Genomic DNA, 22,171 nt, shown 5'->3' on the forward strand with positions numbered 1-22,171 from the left:
TCTCCTTGTCCTCACAGTCAGATGGATCTATCTAATGTATGTTGACATGAATGTTGAATGTTGACTATGTGACACTGTGACTAAATGACAGTATGCTAAATGACACATTTCAGATGTGTGTCCTCAACTTTACTTTAAATGTTCTTTCCACCCCAGAGAGAGATTATTTTACTACAGTGATAAATTAGGGGGCACAATTATATCTCTGCATTGTCTGACATTTGAGGCTATCATTCCTATAACATACAAAAATGGCAGCATTTTAGAACCTATGTCTACCTTTTGGACTTCCATACAGTATTTATGATATTCTGTTGCCAGGCAGAGAGAGAGAGAGCGAGAGAGAGAGAGAGAGAGAGAGAGAGAGAGAGAGAAGGAGAGCAGACATGCCTGGTTTAGGCAGCTCCAGAGATCTTTATCACAAATTAGAACGATGTATTATCTGTGTGGTTCACCAACCTCACACAGCGTTCTGGGGCTTTGCATGTCTTTCCTTCCCACATGCTTCTACAGCAGTGTTTTCCAAGCATAGGTAGCCCTGGCCCTATATGTTCCTTCCCCATTATGTCTGTCCTCCAAAAAGACACAAAAGAAGAAACAAAAACATCTCCCAATTTTGGAATACATTTTCTGAAATATTCACACATTTAAAAACATAGCAGATCTACAACATCACTTCATATTGCAGCTATTTGCCCTATTTTTTTTTTAATATAGGGCTTAAAGGTAGGGTAAGTGAATTATTTTGTTAAAATAAGGTCAAGGTCAAGTTTGCATATCCCAGTTTGCATATCCCAAATTGGGCTATCCACGATACAATCTGCAAAGTGTTACATTGCTTTATATTCTGATAGTACTCATTGGTATCTAGTGTTTGTTCAGTAACATGAGGCTCCTTGTCTCTCCAGCTCTTCATTAAACAGAAAATGCATCTTCTGATCGGGATACCAATTTTATCCAATCAGGAGAGAGAATACAGAAGTGATGACACAAAGAAATAAGCAGATAAAATTGGAACTGGAACACTATACATTAAGCTGAAACATGGGTGATATTCCTCATTCGCTAAAGATTTCCCACCCACCTGAAATGTATTTTCTGTTTATCAAAGAGATCCCCTATAACTGAACAAACACTCTTTAGTCTATAGCAATGATTACTATCAGAATATAGTTTACTTTAACCTTTTAATAAAAAATCTAGTCTATTGCTTACCACTACTTCTTAAGTGGTTTATGCAATGGGTCAGTGGGATCGAGACACCAAATATAAGCTTTGAGCCTCCAGCTGAAAACGTTTGGCAACCCCTCTTCTAACTGCCTGTGGGATTGCTCTGATAGGCTGACAACCTGCCATGCCAATTTAGCAGAGCCCTTGTGGTCGAATGCAATCCTGGATTAAAGTTTAGAAACCTACTTGACTCATACGTGTGTGTGTGTGTGTGTGTGTGTGTGTGTGTGTGTGTGTGTGTGTGTGTGTGTGTGTGTGTGTGTGTGTGTGTGTGTGTGTGTGTGTGTGTGTGTGTGTGTGTGTGTGTGTGTGTGTGTGTGTGTGTGTGTGTGTGTGTGTGTGTGTGTGTGTGTGTGTGTGTGTGTGTGTGTGTGTGTGTGTGTGCGCGCGCGCGCATCAGAGTTTTAATGTTTAATCATGTTGCACAACATTTTAAGCATGGATTCAATCTAACCCACATTTAATTTAAACCTGATTTCGATTTAACTTTAAACAGGGATTAATTTCAATCAGATTGCTCCAATTCTAGTCTCACTCTTAAGCCATAATCCAAGATGGCTGAACCTCAGAGGCAAATCCTCACAGGAATATCAGGGATGGGCTTAACCACTTTACTTTTTAAAACCATGATTTATGAAGAGGGAGGCGATTATGTTTTCACCCTGTGTGCAGCTAATTGCTCAGAAATCGGCGTGAACATATGCATGCACATTCCCAGTATACTGAGGAAGACTAAATCCACCCCACCTTGTTCAACTCAGCCTCATGGTAATTTAAGGGTGTAATGTAACAGTGTGGTTGACGATAATGAAACATGGACGATATTGGTTCATTCAAGGTGATGCTATATGATTCAATGATTTGAAATTGATGCCATAACTAGTACTATTTGTATTTAGCAAATAAAAATAATCTGTGTGTAACGTGTGGATAGTGCAGGTTTCTAGGAAAACAATGTTATTATGGATTTGGCAAATACATGGACATTGTATTTGAGTATACCCTGAAGTGTGTGTGTGTGTGTGTGTGTGTGTGTGTGTGTGTGTGTGTGTGTGTGTGTGTGTGTGTGTGTGTGTGTGTGTGTGTGTGTGTGTGTGTGTGTGTGTGTGTGTGTGTGTGTGTGTGTGTGTGTGTGTGTGTGTGTGTGTGTGTGTGTGTGTGTGTGTGTGTGTGTGTGTGTGTGTGTGTGTGTACACAGTGTTGACGAGCTAGCCTGCCTTGGAGAGTCCCGTTCCCTTTGTGAGCTCACCCTGGATGGGAACCCTTTAGCCCTGGAGACATGGTACAAGCAGGCCGTCCTGCGCTGTGTGCTTCAACTCAGACAGCTGGACATGAAGCGCATCACGGTAACAACACGCTCTCTGTGTGTGTGTGTGTGTGTGTGTTGCATGTATGTGCTGTAGAGTCTAGACAGTAGAATCCTAAAGTTGCATTCAAACTTGAATGGTTAGAGTTGCGCGATTACATACAAAGTCATTGCAAAGACGAGAAGTTGCGCGAGCGCTGCGAACGGGCGCGACGCGACCTGGTGCAGCACAAACGGAACGAACCGAGGCGAATATTTAAATTCAAGTCTGAACACACCTTTAGTGTTAAATTACCCCTGAGAGTGTACAAATGGGAACAAATGACAGCTTTCAAATGCCTGCTGGTACTGAGCAACTGCCATGCTGGCAAAGACAATAGAGCGCCGAAGTCCTGACGTCACTCGCTCATCCCCTGGTTCATGGAAGTTCTTCTCTACAATCGTCTCGTATAAGAATTGTGGTCGGGGAGGTGTCTCTGTATCGTTTATGACAGTCAGTACTACTGATTCTAGCAAAAAATTTAACTAATTCAGCAGCAGTAACATTAGCGGTTTCTCACAGTCAGCTGATTCTTCATATCCATATGAGTGAAACGGCTGGGATGATTTGCTTATTTTTCAATCACAGTTCTTATAATGAGGCGATCTAAAATCCCCCTATGGGGATTACAATGCAAATAAAAAGTTCATGAACCGTGGACTTAGCACCCCCTGCCGATATTGACGTCAGACTTCGGTGCTCTATAGGGGGTATGCCCGTGACATCATCATCATACCCGGAAGTTATGCAGGAACGCCTACTGAGTGGCAAAAAACTCCTTACTGGCCTTGACAGTCCAAACAGAAAATGATTGGCGGAAGGTTCCTCTCTATCCTGATTGGATGAAGGCTGGGCCACCTAGCCAAATACGAAACCTACGTTTTTTTGACCCCCAGGGGTTAACTGGGACAGGAGACAGGGAGGAACTCCTTATAATGGTCAGCACACTCTATAGTAGGGAGGATTATCACAACAAAACAAAAAATAAGTGATATTTGAATTAAGTGAAATCACTGAATATACCTGGCGTCATTAAACTCACTTTGACATTCGATTTGATTTCACAACTGACTTTATGCATACCCTCTATACTACATAATCTGTTCCCAATTGTACACTCACAGAGTTACAAATGGATAAACACTGAGAATCTTACTGTGTATATTATGTTTACAGTATGGATTTTTGTTGTTTTTAGTATGTTTTTACATGTCATTGTGGTCTGTATCATTGTAAGGATTGTGTGTGTCTGTCTGTCGGTCTGTCTGTCGTGCGTGCGTGTGACCGTGCGTGCATGTTGACATTTACAATAACTTGACCACAGTGCTTAATTTGTAAAAGTCATGTTCTCTCATCAAGTTGCAAGCATTGACAACTTCAACTACTTTGAAATGAGGGTGAGGCACAGAGTCCTCTACAACTAACCGTAGTGAGCGTAATAAAGTGTTTAAATTGTGATGATTTACAAACCTAATTCAGTTTCCTTTCATCCATGGTCCCTTTCCATTGCAGGAAGGGACATTGAGGGGAAAATGGGAAAGTAGAATAATAATAAATAGCCTAAAATAAAAACGTATTGTATTGTATTGTGCATTTGAGGTGACTGAGCACCTTCTAGATTTCCCGGAGAGCAGCAGGCAAGTACCAGAACTCGGCATCCGGCAAGCTCAGGCACAAATTAAGCCCTGCTTGACCATTAAATGCTCAATGGTTGCCTGCCAAATTGGCTGTTATAGCACACAGGCCTACAGGCCATTGAAGCCACTTGGCTAGAAGCACTTGGCTAAATAAATCAAAATTCAACCCTGCCCAGCAAGAATGATGCTATTGTCTTTGCCAGCGAGGCACTTTAGCTCAGTACCAGCAGGCATTTGAAAGCTGTCATGCATGTAAGCGTCCAGGTCTGATCTTGTACTTCCAAAGAATCTCTATACATGTACCACAGACACCATTGTTAGGTGAAACTAAATGATTTCATTGACTTTTAGATTAACTGATTGTTTACTCAAGTTGCAAAATGTAAAACAAAAACATAACTTTTAATTGTTGGCCTGTTTGTTTGTTTGTTTTGAGAACCACAGATACATGTATATTGTATATCCTACTGTAGCTCCAATTCTGTTCATCTAATTCACACTGTACCAAAACATGGCTGCTTTGGAAACTACCCTGCAGGCCAAGTTAAGATCTATTCTGTTCGTCTCTGTCTGCTGTGAAAACTTGCCCCTAACATGCTGCTATGCCACCAGTCATGGCTGAGATCCATCTGTCTGAAGAGTGGCTACTATTTATCAATCATATTTGAATTTAGTACTGCAAATGAACCAGGCTGTGAGGCAGAATTGATAGATGCATCTCTGACTCCATCTGGGAGTCTACTATCCTCTATCTACCGAGTTTGGGTTCGATCAAAAAGCCAAAAGGTGCATGACATGCTGCCGATTCTGAGAGCTATTCGGCACATGAATCTGTCCACATTGTTGTCTTCTTACATTATAGTTCTTACTATAGGTGCAAACTGAATTTTAGATATAGGGCGGCGATACTGCGCAAAGACCCACTGAATATTTTCCTAGTGTAAGGGATTAGTTTATCATTCTCAGAAAGTAACTCATGTGATATCTAGTATCTACATATAACGTTATCAAAACAATTTATGAAACAAAAAGCCTTAACTTGACAGGTGACCATTTGAGTAAGAGTCTGCAGCCCTTACATATGTACATTAATACATTTCTGTACGTGGGAAATAGCCCTCCCTGTAATCTATAAGGTATTGATTAGACAGATCAGACTTGCGTCTCATCTTCTTGCCTTGGTGAAATATGACATTTTCACCACACACACACCCGTACATGCACCCGCACGCGCATGCGAGCACACACACACACACACACACACACACACACACACACACACACACACACACAGTAAATGACACAGGGTTCTAGTCCCAGGCTAAGTTCATCTCCATTGATCAGACATCGAGCCATTGTTTCCAGTGACTCAGACAAAGAGAGCTTCACATCCTCCAGTGGCTGGCTGGCTGGCTGGCTGGCTGGCTGGCTGCCTGGCTGGCTGGCTGGGTGGCTGGCTGGCTGGCTGGCTGGCTAGCTGGCCGCCTGGCTGGGTGGCTGGCTGGGTGGCTGGGTGAGTGGGTGACACGGCTCATATTGTGCCAGCAGCCAGCGTTGCATTCTGCATGGTAGAAGGCAGCGGCTAGACTCCGCTAATTTCTGAAATTGACAATCAGAGAGACAGATTATAGTCTCTGTCAGGCAGAAACCTCATATCGTATGTCCAAAACCGTTACTTTTCAGGATTAAAATTAGAAAATGGCATGTGTGACTCTGTAGTAGGATGGGTATTAATGTAGGAAGTGCAGTAGGGCATTAATGTACAAAAAAAGTCAGAATATGGAGATAAGGAGATATGGAGATTTCTGCCTGGCAACAACGATATATAATCCTGTGATGCAGCAGCTGGCTGCTGTGAGATTGTCCTGCACTCTGCGCGCCTCCGGGGCTCCACTCTGATCAACAGCACCAGAGGACAGGACCGGATCACTTTGTGGTGTCACACAGTCCCACTCTTTGCCATGAATGGAGCGACGGTCTGACCGTTCCCGCTGTGTTTCACAGGACGAGGAGCGGCGTGTAGCTGTCGCTCAGGCCCGAAAAGAGGAGGAAAAGAAGAAGGAGACGCACAAGCAGAGCATTCACAAGGTAGAGTCTATACTGTACCTACTGTACTACATTCATTCACACTGTCAAGGCCCACGCATACTCCAGTTTTTCGGTGATAAACTCGAATACTCCTTTCCTAACTCACACCTGCGGTGGTTGGGAAAACTACACCATGACGTCACGCTGTGGTTATGAGTGACTCATCGATCACCCCAACGTATCTCTCAGTTTTTTACTAACCACCGAAAAGATGAGTATCTTATCACCTAAAACTGAAGTATGTGTGGGCCATTGTGTTTTTGTGTCACCAATGAGAGTAACTCCAAACTGTATTACGCATGATATTACAGCAGAGCGGTGTGAAATGAACACTGTTCATGGACGGGTAAATGAAATGAATCACACGATAGAGTACCCAAGTACTCCCACTACCCCTGGGTCACAGCGTTATTTTTTGTATTGGAATTCCCAGGTAAATCTTAGATCTGAACTGCGTTCCAAAAATAAAGGACCAAAGTGAAGCGCTTCAAGCAACTATAGCAAGATATTTCATCTTGTGGTGGGAGCGCACCTTAAGGCAGTAATCCTTCCCCATCCAGCTTCCAACCTGCCAAAATGGCTTATTGTGTTTGTTGAAACTGGACAAGCCGGAAATGTGTTCCTTAACGAATTATACCTTGCCCGTACCACTTGCAGGCTCATGCAAAGGTTAAATATGACATATTTCATACAGTAGCATGTTTTTAAGACATATGCCAGGTTCAGTTGTTGACCTAGTATCCTATAGTTTAGATTGATGATAGATTCTTGGCTTAGCTATGATCCTAGATTACTACCTCTATATAACATTCAATGTTCAGGATCAGGAATGTCAGAACAGGTCAGCTCCATATATGGAGATCTAAGGGTGACAGCGGGGGCAGTGTCTTGAGTGTACAGGGTGAGGTCAGATGATGTCAGATCAACATATGGAATGAATTCTGTATTGGCCATAATGGAGCGTGTCACGAGGCGTGACGGACTGACTGGCATATTTTAGCATGACGGACTGACTGACAGGTTTTGCTGGTTTTCATAGTAAACTGTGACCTATGGTCTCAATACGATAAGCTGGTGTTTGTTTGGACTTTGGACAGAAATACCACATAATGTTGTGTTGTGTTCATGGAACTCTCTTTTCACATTCTAATCTAACATTAATACCACAAGCTTTGTTGTGTGTACACTGGCTTTGCCTTCTTTGCCGATGCCTTCTCTCCGCCCATCGTAACATACATATACTGTACAGTAGGCTATAGCAGGATTTTTTGCTGCTAAGAGGCTTATCGGTGAATATATGAAGCAAGGAGGCAGCTTGACTCACAAGTATCCCCCTGGACATACTTACCCCCAATCCAACCCTTGATGCTGAGTGACAAGCAGGGAGACATTGGTTGGGTATACCATTATTATAGTCTTTGATACCAGGGCATGCAGTCTCCAGCAAAAGTTGTTACGTCACAGTCATTTTAACCATATTTTATTTATATTTTATACTTTGACTATTCAAGTCTAACAGCTATAGCTGCTATTTAGATATGAGATCTTTTTTGAAAAGCTCTTTTAGAAAGATCTTGGAAGATTTGTGCAAATCCGTGCCAAAATACATTTCAATTTGGGGGACCTTGACTTGAAAAGGTTTGAGAAGCAGTGCTCTAGCCTCAACACCACTGAGCTTGTATCCGTGAATAGAGTTGTGACATTTCATATCCACTGCACTGCACACTGTGTTAGCCAGAGATGTGTTGTTATGATTATGAAACACAAATTTAATTTAGGCTAAGTATCTATCTGGACAAAAAACAACAACCGTGGCATTATTTGCTGGTTTTGAATCTGCTTTGTCAACATTTTAGTTTTTTTTGTTTAGTTTTGTTTGTCAATCCAGCGATCCAGAATGTTTCAGATTAGAAAGCTGTGTCTACTCTGAAACATTTAGGTCATTTAAAAAAATGTGCTGCATTTGCTTGTCTATTTTGCTTCTCATGTCAGTGACAGTGGGAGCGCTGATGTGGCGTGGGAGTGTGGATGGGGGTCAGAAGGCTTTTGAAGTGCACTTTAATGGGTGCTAATGTTGGTATCAAATTCTTATTGGTATCCGTATGCATGAAACCACCATTCGTTTGTGTCAGCATTATTATACAGTAGGCTATTAACACAACCGTTGCCGAGATTCCTTCAAAATAGGAGCTCTGGGGTGCTGGAAAGACATGGCCGCTTTTACTCTGAACCCCATGACCCGGAAACAATCCGCTAAAAAAAAATTGCTTTACATTGCTAGCTTACATTGCTATCGTTTTAATTTATACGATATATGATCCAAAAAGCATATTTTGCGGGAGAGACAGATGAGGAGCAGAAATGAAGCGCTAGTATATCGATCAGTTCAAAACCACGGAGAGCTCCCTGGATTAGTGCAGAGTGTAGCATGCGGTAGCTGAAAGGCGAACTGAAAAAAAAAATCTGAATATTCTTATCTCGCCCGGTATCATTGAGGATGCGCTAGGACGTCTACAGACGTCGTATGTACCCCTCGGTTCGATTCCCTATGACGTTTCCAGACGTCCCATGTACAGAATGTGTACAAAAATGTCTGAATAGAAACTTGTTCATGTCAAGGATCCCCAAAATGTATGTATTTGTCCACCAGCATCTGAATTTGTTTTGTTCCAGGGACCCCAGAAGCAAAATATTTAAGTTAAACATTTTCACTTTATAAATATATTCAAAGATTTGCACACATTTTCAAGATTTTTCAAAAATAGCAGATCTACAACCAGAGTTCTGGTTGATGGTTATTTAATGCGCTATTCTGCTTTTTCTGTGCCTAGATCAAGTGTTCCCAAACTTTTCAGGCCATGACCCCCCAAATAAAGATATTTGAACCGGGGACCCCCACCCTGACCAGCACTTCGAATTGCAGGCTCAGGAAATTGCATGCTTATACAGCTCAGGAAAAGACCTGAAACAGCTTATGTGGACAGTAAAAAGAGATCTACTGTAGAAGCCCTCAAGAAGTGGTGTGATACCAACAAATTATTGCTGAACTTAAGTAAAAGAAAATACATGATCTTTAGTAAAAAAATAATAATAGATAACTCAGTTAAATTAACAATAAATGACATAGAAATTGAACGAGTACATGAAAATAAATTCTTAGGTGTTATAATAGATAAAAGGCCATGAGAATCATAAATAAAACTGAATACCTTGCAGCTTCAAACTCACTATTCATCTACAAACATGCACTAAAACTAGAAGATATAGTCAACCTAAACACTGCAATATGCATGTACAAGATAAATAAATAAATATCATCCATACAGGAGCTGTTTCAAACGAGAGAGACCCATTACAACCTCAGGGGGACCTGTGTATTAAAACAAAAAGGGGCGAGGACCAACACAAAGGGCAATGAACTAAAGCTATGCCCATCACGTATCAAATTTAAAAAGCTATTTAAAAGTAGGGTATTCAATAGATATTTATCATAAGATCTAAGTTCTATATTCCACTCTTGGCTAGAGTTTAAATCGGCTAGAGTTGGCTAGAGTTTAAATTGTTTCCATCTTACTGCTCTCCATCTGAATGTTCTCATTCTGTCAGACTAAGTTCTAAAAAAATAGCGTAGTTTTTCTTCAGTTTCCTTTGTATTTTGTTTCTTTTCTTAAAAAAGACTAGGCAATCTAGTCTAGGCTTCAGCCTAGACCTTTTCGGTGCCACCTCTTTGTATATGTAAATGCAATTAATGTGTTTTACCATGTAACTGTAAAGCACCGAAATTCATTCAAATTGTACCCTGTACAGTGTGAAAACAATGTTGCACATTAAGCTAATCATCTGGGGACTGCCCCAAAATAATTTGGGTCCCGACCCCCAGTTAGGGAAACACTGGCCTAGATCACTTGATGAGCCATATAATAATATAATATAATATTATATTTCAGCTCTGTTGTCATCAAATCCACTCATGATAATCTGCAGGGATAAATCAACGCTCACATAATAAGCGCTGGGAATTTATCTGTGCACTGCTTTGGTGCTCCCATCTTGGACACAGATGTTTCATCTGGTGTGCATTAAGTATCATAGAGGCGCTGATCAGTAGGAGCATTCAAGTCAAGCGATGTGGTGAAGAAAAAACGACGACGACCCAAGTATGAGGAGTACACAGTACGTTATGGAATACATTTGTACACTTTCAGTAGTGTTAAATTGACTCCCCAAATTTTTGTTGTGATGTTTATTTTGTTTAGCGAATGGAAACGTCTTTGAGCCAAGCAGTGGCCTCCTGATCTGCACCATAGAGGGTGATTAATGCTCCTTTTATTCTTTGGAGAGGGCAAACTTCAATGACTTCGATGAGTGCTCTATGGTTCAATGGAGCAACTCGATGAGTGCTGCTCCACTCCACAAGCTCACAGTGGTCTTGGGCCTACTGCCCTATTGGTGAAGGCTGGCCAAGTAGGGCCCATGTCCGGTCCTGAATCTGTTAAGGGTTGACCACTATCTCCTTGGGAGGTTGGTGCCAGGCACCTGTTGGGACAGTAGTTTAAACTTTAGGAAAGGAAAGACGGATGCAGAGCAGACTCGCAACAAACAGTCTTAAGAAACAGTCCACTCTTTTATACAATTTATTTGCGTTTCTATTGTATTTGATTGTATTGTGTCAGTTAGGGCATTCTTCCAAACTGGTCGTCTAGAATATGTAAGTGAATCAGTGGGTGGGTTGAAGATATCTGCGTGAATTGGTAGACAGGGATAGTCTTTGACTATTCACCGATTATGTGGAGGAGCTGTGTTTAATCAGACAGGGGGAGTCAGGGGAGTGGTGTTGAGCCAATAGTCATTGTGTTGGGCTGGGTGCAAATTATAGTCTTCAAGAGACAATATACTTACCAATATACAGTAATAACACAGTATAGGGATTTTGAAGAGTTTGGATGTAGTTATGGGGGATGCTTTGAGAAAGAAATGCTCAGCGGGTGTTAGAGAATGTTTGATCAAACTGTTGAAAGGCTTCTTCTTCAGGCATGTGACTGATCCTGCAAAGTAAACAGGCGTGTGCGTGTGCGTGTGCGTGTGCGTGTGCGTGTGTGTGTGTGTTTGTGTCTGTGTGTGTGTGTGTGTGTGTGTGTAACCATGTCCCATCTGTGTGCCTCATGTACATCTGTTGCCCGTGTGTGTTTGTGTGTTGTATGTGTTTCGTCTATGAGTGCGCATGTCTATGTTGGGTGTGTCCATCTGTGTGTGTGTGTGTGTGTACGCATGCATTTGTTGTGAAAGTCCTGCCTATTGCAGGAATGCACATGCCAAGAGGCAATGGCTAAATTCTGTTCAGTGTCTGCGATAATTGGCAGTCGCCACATGTGGAGGAGACGATGCTTCCTGTATCCGCGATCTGTATCCTGAAACACTTAAGGTCCATCCAGACTTGACGCGATTTTTGGAAAACCGGTGGAAAAACGCTGCTAAAAATCAGAAAAACACAGCAGTGTGCACTGTGCAGGGACCTTTACTGTTGAGTTTGTGCATTGTACTATTGTTTGCGTTAAAAATTGTTCATGTAAGAATTAATATATTGTTACGTGTGTGTGTGTGTGTGTGTGTGTGTGTGTGTGTGTGTGTGTGTGCATGCATATGCATGCGTAAATTCCTTTTGTCTGTGCGCTGTTGCGGCTGTGGCTGCTTTTGCCTGAGCGCTGCGGAAGGGGCTCTTGCTAGGAGTTGATTGTCTGTTTGCAATCTGACTCTGCTAATCCTGGAGAGAAAATGATACACCGAACGTCGCAGCCAAGGTTCATGTCTTGCCCTTCTGTCTTGAGGAGGAAGAACAGAAACATCTCTTCTGCCTCTCGATCTCTTTTAGCTCTTGTCTGTACCTCCTTTACTTTTTACCTCAGTGTCATGACACTAGTACTCTTTGGGTGGCAATCTAGGAATTGTAGCTGACACCATTTACGTTTGCACTCATTTTACGGTGCATTTGCTTGCATATCGTCGCTGTAGGGGCAGAAACCTTGTACCATACTTATTTCAACTTTACACCCCCCCCCCCCCCCCTACACACACACACACACACACAGTGGACATAGCCGATCTACAAGTTCACAACGTGTGTGTCTTGCGAACTTGTAGAGTTTTAACTACTTGTAGAGTTTTCACTATAGGCCTATTAGTCTAAAATAATAACAAAAAAGGAAGGGTTTGGGACAAGGTTTTCTCCCGACTGTGTGACATAACATTTTGTCCAAAACTGTTACTTTTCAGGATTCAATAAAAAAAAAGTTAAAGTAGCAGATCTACAAGAAACGTGGCCTGATCCACTACTTTTGATGCTATCGTGTGACGGTGTAGTATATATGATCAAGTAGGGCTGGTAATTTAGGAAAGAACACAAACTGTTAATATGGAGATACAGTCCCTCCCGACAGCGACAATATGCAAGCAATCTGCAATCTACAGTAGACCTAAACGGAGGTGGATAATGTACTGTACTAGTTTACCCCAGCAAGTGGGAGTGGCACATTCCATACCTGAGTGTATTGAAACTAAACACTGGCAAGGGGGGGGGGAGAAAGAAAAAAAAGAGAAAGCAGCAGCATTCTTCTCTTGCTGCAGACTGCTGCAGCCAGATTCTGATAACCACCACTGCAGTAGATCACACAAATCAGATGCTCAGGATGCAAAGATACTACAGTATATAGTCTTGATCATTGATCACTTGATCATACTACAGCTTGAGACAAAAGTATCCAAAATAGCAAGGAAGCGCTGCGTTTTCAAGCTTGTCGTCTGCAAGTATACAGGCCACTGGGGGGGTGCAAGTACAGACCCCTGGGGGACTCCAATCAACAAATGATATATAAGATTTAAGTGTAAAGCCACTCAGAGAGTCAGGTAGACAGTGTTGGCAACGACTACTTTAATGCAATGACTTATATGTAACTGTTATCTTTGCTCCAATGATGTCACGATGCAGTAAATGATGCGTAGCATGCGAGCTAGTTCAGGCAGATACAGTACACTCGAGGGGTTTCACACATGCTCATCACTATGTGGGTGTGTAATGTATGGATGCCTTATTACAGTACCACAGTGTTGAGCCGAGAACCATGTGCGTCAATCACCTCAGTGTTCCTGGTCTGGTCTTTTGGTATGCGCCTGTTTGCTGCCCCATAAGTATTGTTCTGTTCACCGGCATGGGGGGGGGTTGTTATTGTATATCCATCTCGCTGCCCTTAGTGGTTAATGTTGTCTAAATGTGCTGATGGAGCAGAGCCTGATCGCCATGATATTAATCACTACTTGTATTTACATTCTATGAATAAAACATTAGTCTCAATCCGTGAGTTATTTGACTGAACCCTCGTCCGGGTGAAAACCTTCGTCCTCGGTGGAGCAGAGTGACATTGTGACCGCTGTGTTGTTGTGATTATTTGTCTTCGTAGAGTCCTGCACTTAACTGGCCTCAGCAGCACAGCGTCCTTCCTCCCACTGCACCACTCAAGTCTCAGGATTTCTCGGGGAGCAGCAAGGTGCCATGTCTCTGTGTGTGTGACCCAGGAGAGAGAAGCATGTCCCCCGTGATGTGTGCTTTGCTCCTCAGTGTGGTCACCTGACACACATACACATGAACCTGTGTGTTTATGGTGTGTGTGTGTGTGTGTGTGTGTGTGTGTGTGTGTGTGTGTGTGTGTGTGTGTGTGTGTGTGTGTGTGTGTGCGAGTGCGAGCGAGTGTGTGCATGTGCGTGTGTACGCGTACTACGCACATATGCGGAACCTCACACTCTCCATAGTTGTGTGTGGAGTGTGTGTTTGTGCATGGTGTTAATGCAGTGCGTTGTGTTGGGGTCCGTGGACCACCAGGCATCCTTGTGGGTGTTTCCAGATAAATGATTGATAGTCGGGGACCAAATGGACCTTTATGGGTCCATTCTGTTCCATCTGTATCTGTAGGTATGGGAGCCTAATGGCATACCGAACTGGGGCTATGTTGAAAAAAGTTGGAGGATAACTGTGTTAGTGCTCCTGTGCATGTGTGTGCGCGTGCTAAAGGCCCTTGTACATTTCTGTGTGTGTGTGTGTGTGTGTGTGTGTGTGTGTGTGTGTGTGTGTGTGTGTGTGTGTGTGTGTGTGTGTGTGTGTGTGTGTGTGTGTGTGTGTGTGTGTGTGTGCGTGCGTCTCCCCAGGAGAAGAGACGTCTGGCCATCCGTAATGCAGCCCAGCAGTGGGAGGGACTCAGGGCCCCATGCTCGGACCTTCCTCCGCAGAACGGCACCAAGGAGGAGGCCAGTCCAGAGAGCAGCCCCGCCCACAGTCCTGCACAGACCAATGGCCTTGCACAGGAGCCCTCTCCTGATGAGCCCAGGTACATGTGCCTCTCCTGATGAGCCCAGGTACATGTGCCTCTCCTGATGAGCCCAGGTACATGTGCCTCTCCTGATGAGCCCAGGTACATGTCCCCAAGACAAGATTAGGAAAGCAAGACCCGCCATCTCCAGTTCACTTCCCGTGTCTGTGTGACGTACAGTACAGTACAGTACAGGTCTCTTTAGGAGGCCGGTATTTTGTTGGCGTCTATTAATTCCAATGGGAGAGTGTGCGTGAACACAGCTTATTAACGATTATTTTGGTCACTGAACTAAATATGGGACCCAATCGTCACATCACATGCCACCCAATCTTCCCACACTAATAATTGTTATAGAGAGTAACCGGGGCACGCCCTGCTCATCTAGACTGAGTGGCAAAACATTGAGCAGCATGGATCATTGGAGTTTGGAAGCGCTTGTTGGAAATCACTCAGCGGTCCTGCGTACCACCTGTTTCTAAATTTCACATAACGCAGTAGGCAGCAGGATGTTGCATTTTTCAAAACGAGCTCTTCCAAAGTGCTACCTGCATGGAATTTCTTGACAGAAAGTAGCTCATAACATGCATATAGTGGATTTTTATAGGTTACCCATTTATAGAGCGTCCTGTCCTGCCCCATAGATGTTTCAAAAAGTATTCGTCCTTTAAAGTCTCGAACAAAGCATGACAATAAAAACAATATTTTGGGACGGACAAATAATTAGAAAGAAAAAAAAAGAAAGTATGGTACACTGCTCTTTTTTTCATATTTACACCTACTCATGTGTATGTCATTCATAATCATGTTTTAGTGTTTTGCACTGTCCCTGCCACAAAAACAAATGAATTGAAGTAACGTAACGTTGACCGACGTCCCTCAAGGCTCAACAATAAGCAATTTTGCCCAAATGTTTGCCGCCAGAATAGGGACCACGTCAAGTGGTGTTAGCTAAAGTACAAATGTTTGTGTGGCGTTTCTGTGGTTTCAAATTCTGAAGGTTCTGTGTTGGTTTGTTTTGTGATGATCAGGCGGGTTAGCCCCGTATCCGGACCAGAGCGACCCACAACGGTTAGCGAGAACAGACTCCGCACCAACAGCCGCCCCAACAGCCCCCGGGACCCCAAGTAAGACATGTAAACACACAGACACGCGCGCACACACGCAAGTGAGAACCCCTGCCAAAGTTAACTGCGACAAACCAAAGCAAGTACCTACACACACTTCCATGCGGACCACCAGACAAAGACACTGGGAGACTTCCAGACCACGTACAGTATCAGTCCAAGAATATATTGTTACATTGAACTATGTGTGAAAGAATGTGTCACTGACACATGAGGCTTAACACCTGGTCATTCTGACACCTTTTTTCAACCAACAATTAGTTTCAGCCAGACCCATATAACGAACACACGGTGGAATGTCTTTCATTTCCCCTGACTTTTCCCTCTCTCTCTCTCTCTCTCTGTCTATATCTGCCTGCTTTATCAGAGCCTTAGCCATTTCTCCCCAACCCCTGATAACATATCAATAGACCCTTTAACTACGTTAATCCTGGCATCGATATTTTGGGGGAATTGTCTACATATTTTCAAAATCCTCTTTTTTTGCTAGCGAAAATATTAGTGATCTATTGATTGAGACTCGATGGTCACAGCTTAGATTTTTTGTATACCATATGACCTAGTTGTAATCTCAGTCTATCTAGCTGCACTCAATATAACCTTCCAATGGGCCAACGCTCTGGTTAACTAATGTTATCACTTATAGTGTTGCTGTTGGCAGGAATAAACACAGAAGCGGTGGTGCGCCCAGAGGTGGTGACCCCAATCTGGGAACCAGAGTCTCCAGACTGCTGGTTAGGTTAACAGGCTGCTGTGTGTCCATAAAAGCACCTCCCCACCTGCATCTAGTGAAACCAGGGACCACTAGGAATTCTTCAACCCAGCAGCTTTGCTACTGTACCGTATGTAGCCTATAGGTCAGTGGTTCGTAAACATTTGTCATGTGAATAATCTCCACATTGACCCCCCCCCCCCAACAGCAGGTCAATGGAGCCAATAACCAGGTCATACATTATATGTAAATCTATGTAATCTGCGGTCATTGAGTGTCTATCCATACTTATACTATAGGCCTAGATAGATTTTAATTGTGGCATAGAAAGCATGTTCCGAATTATTCAGCATCGTAGAATAAATTGATTTGTTACTTGTGGATAATGTGCTGATTATAGACCTGTTACGTGTAACGTGAAGATAGCTAAAATAGATAACGGCCCAGTATGTGTTATGTGCACATTAGTGTCTAGTGTAAAGTGTTAACCAGATGCACCTACAGTATACTCCAGGTGTGGTGTTCAGCCTTGCAATCTCCTCGCATATGAGTATAAACGCTTTATTCTGTGGTGGTATTCAGGAATCCATTCGTGTCTCCCCTTCTTTCTATTCTTATGAGCAAGGCAGGAGTAATGCAGGAGTGGCATCACTTTCCTATATTAATAATGGGAATGTGATGTTTTCAATCATCCCTACCGCGGCCAACATACTGTCCTTCTTACTGTACTGTACACTACACATTTGATCTCTCTCAGTTGGATATCACACGAGCCATGTTGCTCAGAGTCATTACACTGTGAGTAATATGGTGGTTGATGCACGCCAAATGGGCTGCCCTGTGCTGCACGTTTCAAGGGCACAGGCATGGGTGAGTTTATGATGATAAGGGGTGGTTATGAGATGAAAGTGGAGTTTGTGTCGAAGACTATCATTACACGTTTTAAACACAGCCTTTTCCTTCCTGACTCAGGATATGAAAGGGAAAGGGACATCCCTGAAGCACAACCCCTTCCTCAAAGTGGCAACTCTTGTAGGGCTCTACCAGCATTGTGTTGTGTCCATGGATGTAGGGTTGAGTCACTTTGCAGGCCTATTGTTCAGATGTTGCCCATTTGAGCACTGCATTGAGCACGGATAAAAGCCAGACGGCTTGACGTCACTGTAGCATTTTAAATGGTACATTTGAGGGTTGCTGAGAAGTGACCTTTTAGACAGGAACATTGCTGGTTTGAATCTGAAGAGTGGGCAGAAAAATGCACTCTCCCTCGGTAGAAAAGACTGATGTGAACCGAACGATAGTGAACAACAACACAAAGCTCCCAGGTGTGTGTGTGTGTGTGTGTGTGTGTGTGTGTGTGTGTGTGTGTGTGTGTGTGTGTGTGTGTGTGTGAATGCACATAACCCTCCTACCCCTTACCATTTGTACCACAAAAAGCTTGTACCACTTGCCAAGCTCATCATGCACATGCATTTGTCTTGTTTCCAAACATTCACATTGTCACCGATGTATAGCGTAAGTACAAACTGACACGCGGGGGAAGAAGGTAGACAAACTAGACATGGCCTCCACATATCACAGATGCTTGGTGCCTGTAAGTTCAACGTTCAGTTGGTCTGTTGTCGGTTAGACTGATGGTTTATAATTGATTATTTATGTATTTATATAAATTGCAGTGTTATTATTATTATAATACTGTGTCTCAAATATATCTGGATTTCCATGGAATTTGTTGGTCACCTTTGTGTTCCTTGGATGATGTACCCATGCCACATTTAGGCCACAATGTCTCAGAAGATCTCAAAATCTCACTTGAAACTGGGGCTTTTGCTGTTACACATTTATTTTATGTTAATACATCATATACAATTTAAGTACTTCCCCAAATATGGAACAAATTATCGCAATTTCCCTTTGTTAGCCATGTTGGTTTGTTGGGTGTGGGGCCTTTGAACTGTGCCATAAAAGCTCCCTAATTGAGTTTAGTAACATGCACAGTGCACACACAATCATTCTCGTCTCATGTGGTGAATTGACTAGCTACTAGAGGTCTGGCTATGCAGCATGATATAACTGCACTGTGACGGATAGGAAATCATCTATGGGCCAGGCCAGCATACCATAGTGTATCTACTATAGTGGTCGGGTACTGTAGTTTACAACTTGGAAGAAGAAGAAAAAAGAACAAAACAATCAAACCTTTCCCGCAGAGAGTAAGAAAGCACAGATGATGGATGAACTGGTCTGTGATCCAGAAGCAGCGAGTGCATAATCCGGCAACGGCATGAGACGCAGCACTGCCAGTGGGAGGACCGGCAGCTGCCGGAGTAGGTGGATGGATTATGACAGCTCAGCCGCCGCAACTGCCGGTAACAGCCGCGGCGCTACCAGGGGGAGGGGCGGCATGTGCCGGGGGTTTATGACACTCTACTGCCGTTCCATCTCGTGACCGCACGTTTCACGCAGCAACTGCCGGTAAACTGCCAGTAACAGCCGCGGCGCTACCAGGGGGAGGGGCAGCATGTGCCGGGGGATTATGACACTCTACTGCCGTTCCATCTCGTGACCGCACGTTTCACGCAGCAACTGCCTGTAAACTACCGGTAACAGCCACGTCGCTGCCGGGAGAATGTGCGGAAGCAGCCGGGGAAACTTATTATGACATTCGACTGCCGCTCGCTTCCGCGGCAGTGCGTTTGGTCCGACATGCATTGCATCGTGTTTGCGGTTATGTTTAGCGTAAGGGTTTGGGGTAGAGTGTTGGACTGATGCTGCCGAAGAAATACTGCCGCCTGCCGCGGGTGTTCCACGGCTGATGCCATGCGTTGCGTCGTGCTTGCGGTTATGGTTAGGGTAAGGGTTTGGGGTAGAGTGTCGGACTGATGCCGGTGAGAAACACTACCGACTGCCGGAAAATGCACTCACTCTCTCTCCTGTGATTTATGAGACTGAGAAACAACACTGCTGACTCACTCACTCCCTCTAATATCCAACAGCATTAGAGATCCAAAGCCCCATGAAATGTCACAATAACAGCATGCTTTTTACTTTTTACTTTCATTCTCTCCTGAAGGAGAAAGACTGAGCCTTTGGTTATTGTTGCAGTTCATCTTTAATCTATCTTCTCTGCAGCCATTGCTCCACATGCTGGAGTAATGGCTTGTCCTGCTGTGTCCTGGCCGCACATCTGGACCCGTTTGTTGGGGGGCCAAAGAAGCAACCTGACCCCCTGGGGTGGGGATTCGTGACCACTTAAAGGGTGATTTATACTTAGTTAGATGGCGGTGTTGCGCACAGACAATAGCCGGTCTACAAACTCACAACGCGTCAACTTTTTGGGCTTTTTAGAGACAGTGTGGAGGTTGCATATTTACCCTCTGCTCTGAAACCCACAAGCTCAATCATGAGAAATGACTGCCATTACCAGAGAAGCTCAGAAGGATTACGACACAATCACACTTAATCCAAAATGCCTTCATGTTGCTGCAAACTGTTCTTTGACAGGATCCCACGGCTCTGATGCACTGAGATGAAACTGATTAGCCACGGTATAAACTGTGAATGCTTCTTGCCTTAACGATGAAACATTTTCACACTGAATACTTCACAGGGAACTAAGCAAAAACAAAAACCAGAAATACTGCATCATGGTTTCATGTCTCTCATTTAACGTTTGTAAAGGCTTCGAAGGAATTTAATGCATATGTTTTGTGTGACCTTCCAGTTCAATGTTGAGTCCAAAGGTGTGATTGTGTAAAACAACACGAGGCCTTCTTGAGATATATCACGTTCAAAACTTTTGGACGAACATGAGGTCACATTGACCTTTGACCACATACTTCAGTCCAGCTGGACGTTTGCGCCCAATATTATTAAATTCCCTCACAGCGTTTTTGAGATATTGTGTTCACCAGTTTGCTATGGACAGACGGATAGACTGACGGACGGACCACCCAAAAACAGAATGCCTCTGTGAAAGGCTGTCTGCCGCCAATAACACACTGTAAACAGGACAAATCATTGGTTAATACATTTGACTATAAACAGCACAGGGGGGAACAATAAAAGTTTTTTGAACAAAGAATAAGAAACCAAATAAATCAACAATTAGTTGTTTAATGAAGTCAATCCATTTTACGGGAGATAGCCTGAAGATTAAGCAGCCTTTCCTGGAATGTGCCCATGAGTACAAAGTCACACATAATTTCACAGGCGCTTGTAAGATAGAATGGCACACACAAGGAAGGAACTTTGGCTAACCTCACTACAACAAGACTAAAACCTTATAAATCTTTAGAAATACTATATTAATGTCATGGAGGTCAACAAGTCATACCAGCGTAGCGTACCTTGCACGTTCTCGATCTGATGTCTTCCCAGAGTGGTACATTAAGTGGATTAACTGGCAGGGACCTAAACCCTGGGCAGGTAAAGGAAACCATATGGTGGCATCTCTGTAGCCCGTGGAGTTTAGATAGTATGGAGGAGAATGTTGACAGTACGCTTAGAATGGGAGCATGAAGCGCTCCATATGAGAGAAGTGATAGGAGGACTTGTTTCAGTGCCAGGACGTGTGTGTGCGCGCCAGGGACGTGCAGAAAGCATTAGAGAGGCAGGGGATGAACTCCTGTAAGAGGGCACTTTTGAACTTTTCGGGGCGCAACCCAGCACTCTATCTACTGGAGATGGCGGGCGTCCCACAATGACCACATGGATTTAGAAACTAATTTAGTTCAACGCAAAAATGCTGTTCAAGTTCAGGAGATTTCAGGAAAAAAAGCAATTCTCCTGAATGCTGCCTTCCGGTATCTGGCATGGAAAGGATAGGAGTGGCATTTGCATTTCTTTCACCATACTAAATGCTGCATTCATGGTCTGGAGAGGGCAGTTGTTTTACAGACGGGTAAAAGGGCATTGGCTGAAGCCCCCTTTGATGTCTATGTGTGCACGTCCCTTGTGTGTGTGTGTGTGTGTGTGTGTGTGTGTGTGTGTGTGTGTGTGTGTGTGCATTTATGCGTATGCTATATTACTGTATACAGACAATGGCAGCAGTACTCTCCTGACCCAAGCCCACTCCCTGCCACACATTTTGATCTATTTTGTGAGCGGAGATTTATTCTATTTTATTTCCCTGGAGAGTGGAGTCGGGATGGAAGTAAAGGTTGCCAAGAAATCTAATACTGTAGTCTCTACTCACATACACTGGCCAGCAGATTGTGCGTGCTTGCGTGCATGCGTGCGTGCGTGCGCGGGCGGGCGGGCGTGCGTGCGTGCGTGCGGGCGGGCGTGCGTGCGTGCGTGCGGGCGGGGGTGCGTGCGTGCACACATGCTTTCGGAGATGGCAGTGCCTTCTTTCTATTTATATAGTACTTTAATGTAATACAGACCCACACTGAGAGCCAAAGCAGGTGCAGTGGCATGCTCATGAATCAGAGGGCCTATATCTTCATTATGGACAGATAGACATTTTAATCACTTAAGCCCCATTTTATACTTCACTGTACAACAGTGTTGCACACAAATTGCCGAGGTACAAGCTCAAATCGTGTCGCAATGCGATGTAGCTCAGCTACTGTATTTACACTATTTTCAGTGATTAATATTAATATTATTTTTATTTAATTAATCTTTTTAAATGTAATTATATTAGTTTTTTCCCATTTTGAAAATGATTGCA

At 43.6% G+C, this 22,171-nt stretch overlaps 1 protein-coding gene across 1 annotated transcript in view; it reads left to right on the forward strand.

Moving 5' to 3' along the window:
- Positions 1–22,171, forward strand: part of lrrc49 (leucine rich repeat containing 49) — a 68,824-nt gene that overhangs the window by 33,339 nt on the left and 13,314 nt on the right. Inside the window, exons 6-9 of the mRNA XM_080763398.1 lie at positions 2,429–2,576; positions 6,218–6,301; positions 14,495–14,673; positions 15,687–15,782. Of these exons, the coding sequence (XP_080619524.1) occupies positions 2,429–2,576; positions 6,218–6,301; positions 14,495–14,673; positions 15,687–15,782 (507 nt within the window). The remainder of the gene's footprint in view (positions 1–2,428; positions 2,577–6,217; positions 6,302–14,494; positions 14,674–15,686; positions 15,783–22,171) is intronic.

Source organism: Protomyctophum bolini (assembly GCF_963924005.1).
Source record: "Protomyctophum bolini genome assembly, chromosome: 1".
In the NCBI taxonomy this organism is placed as follows: domain Eukaryota; kingdom Metazoa; phylum Chordata; class Actinopteri; order Myctophiformes; family Myctophidae; genus Protomyctophum; species Protomyctophum bolini.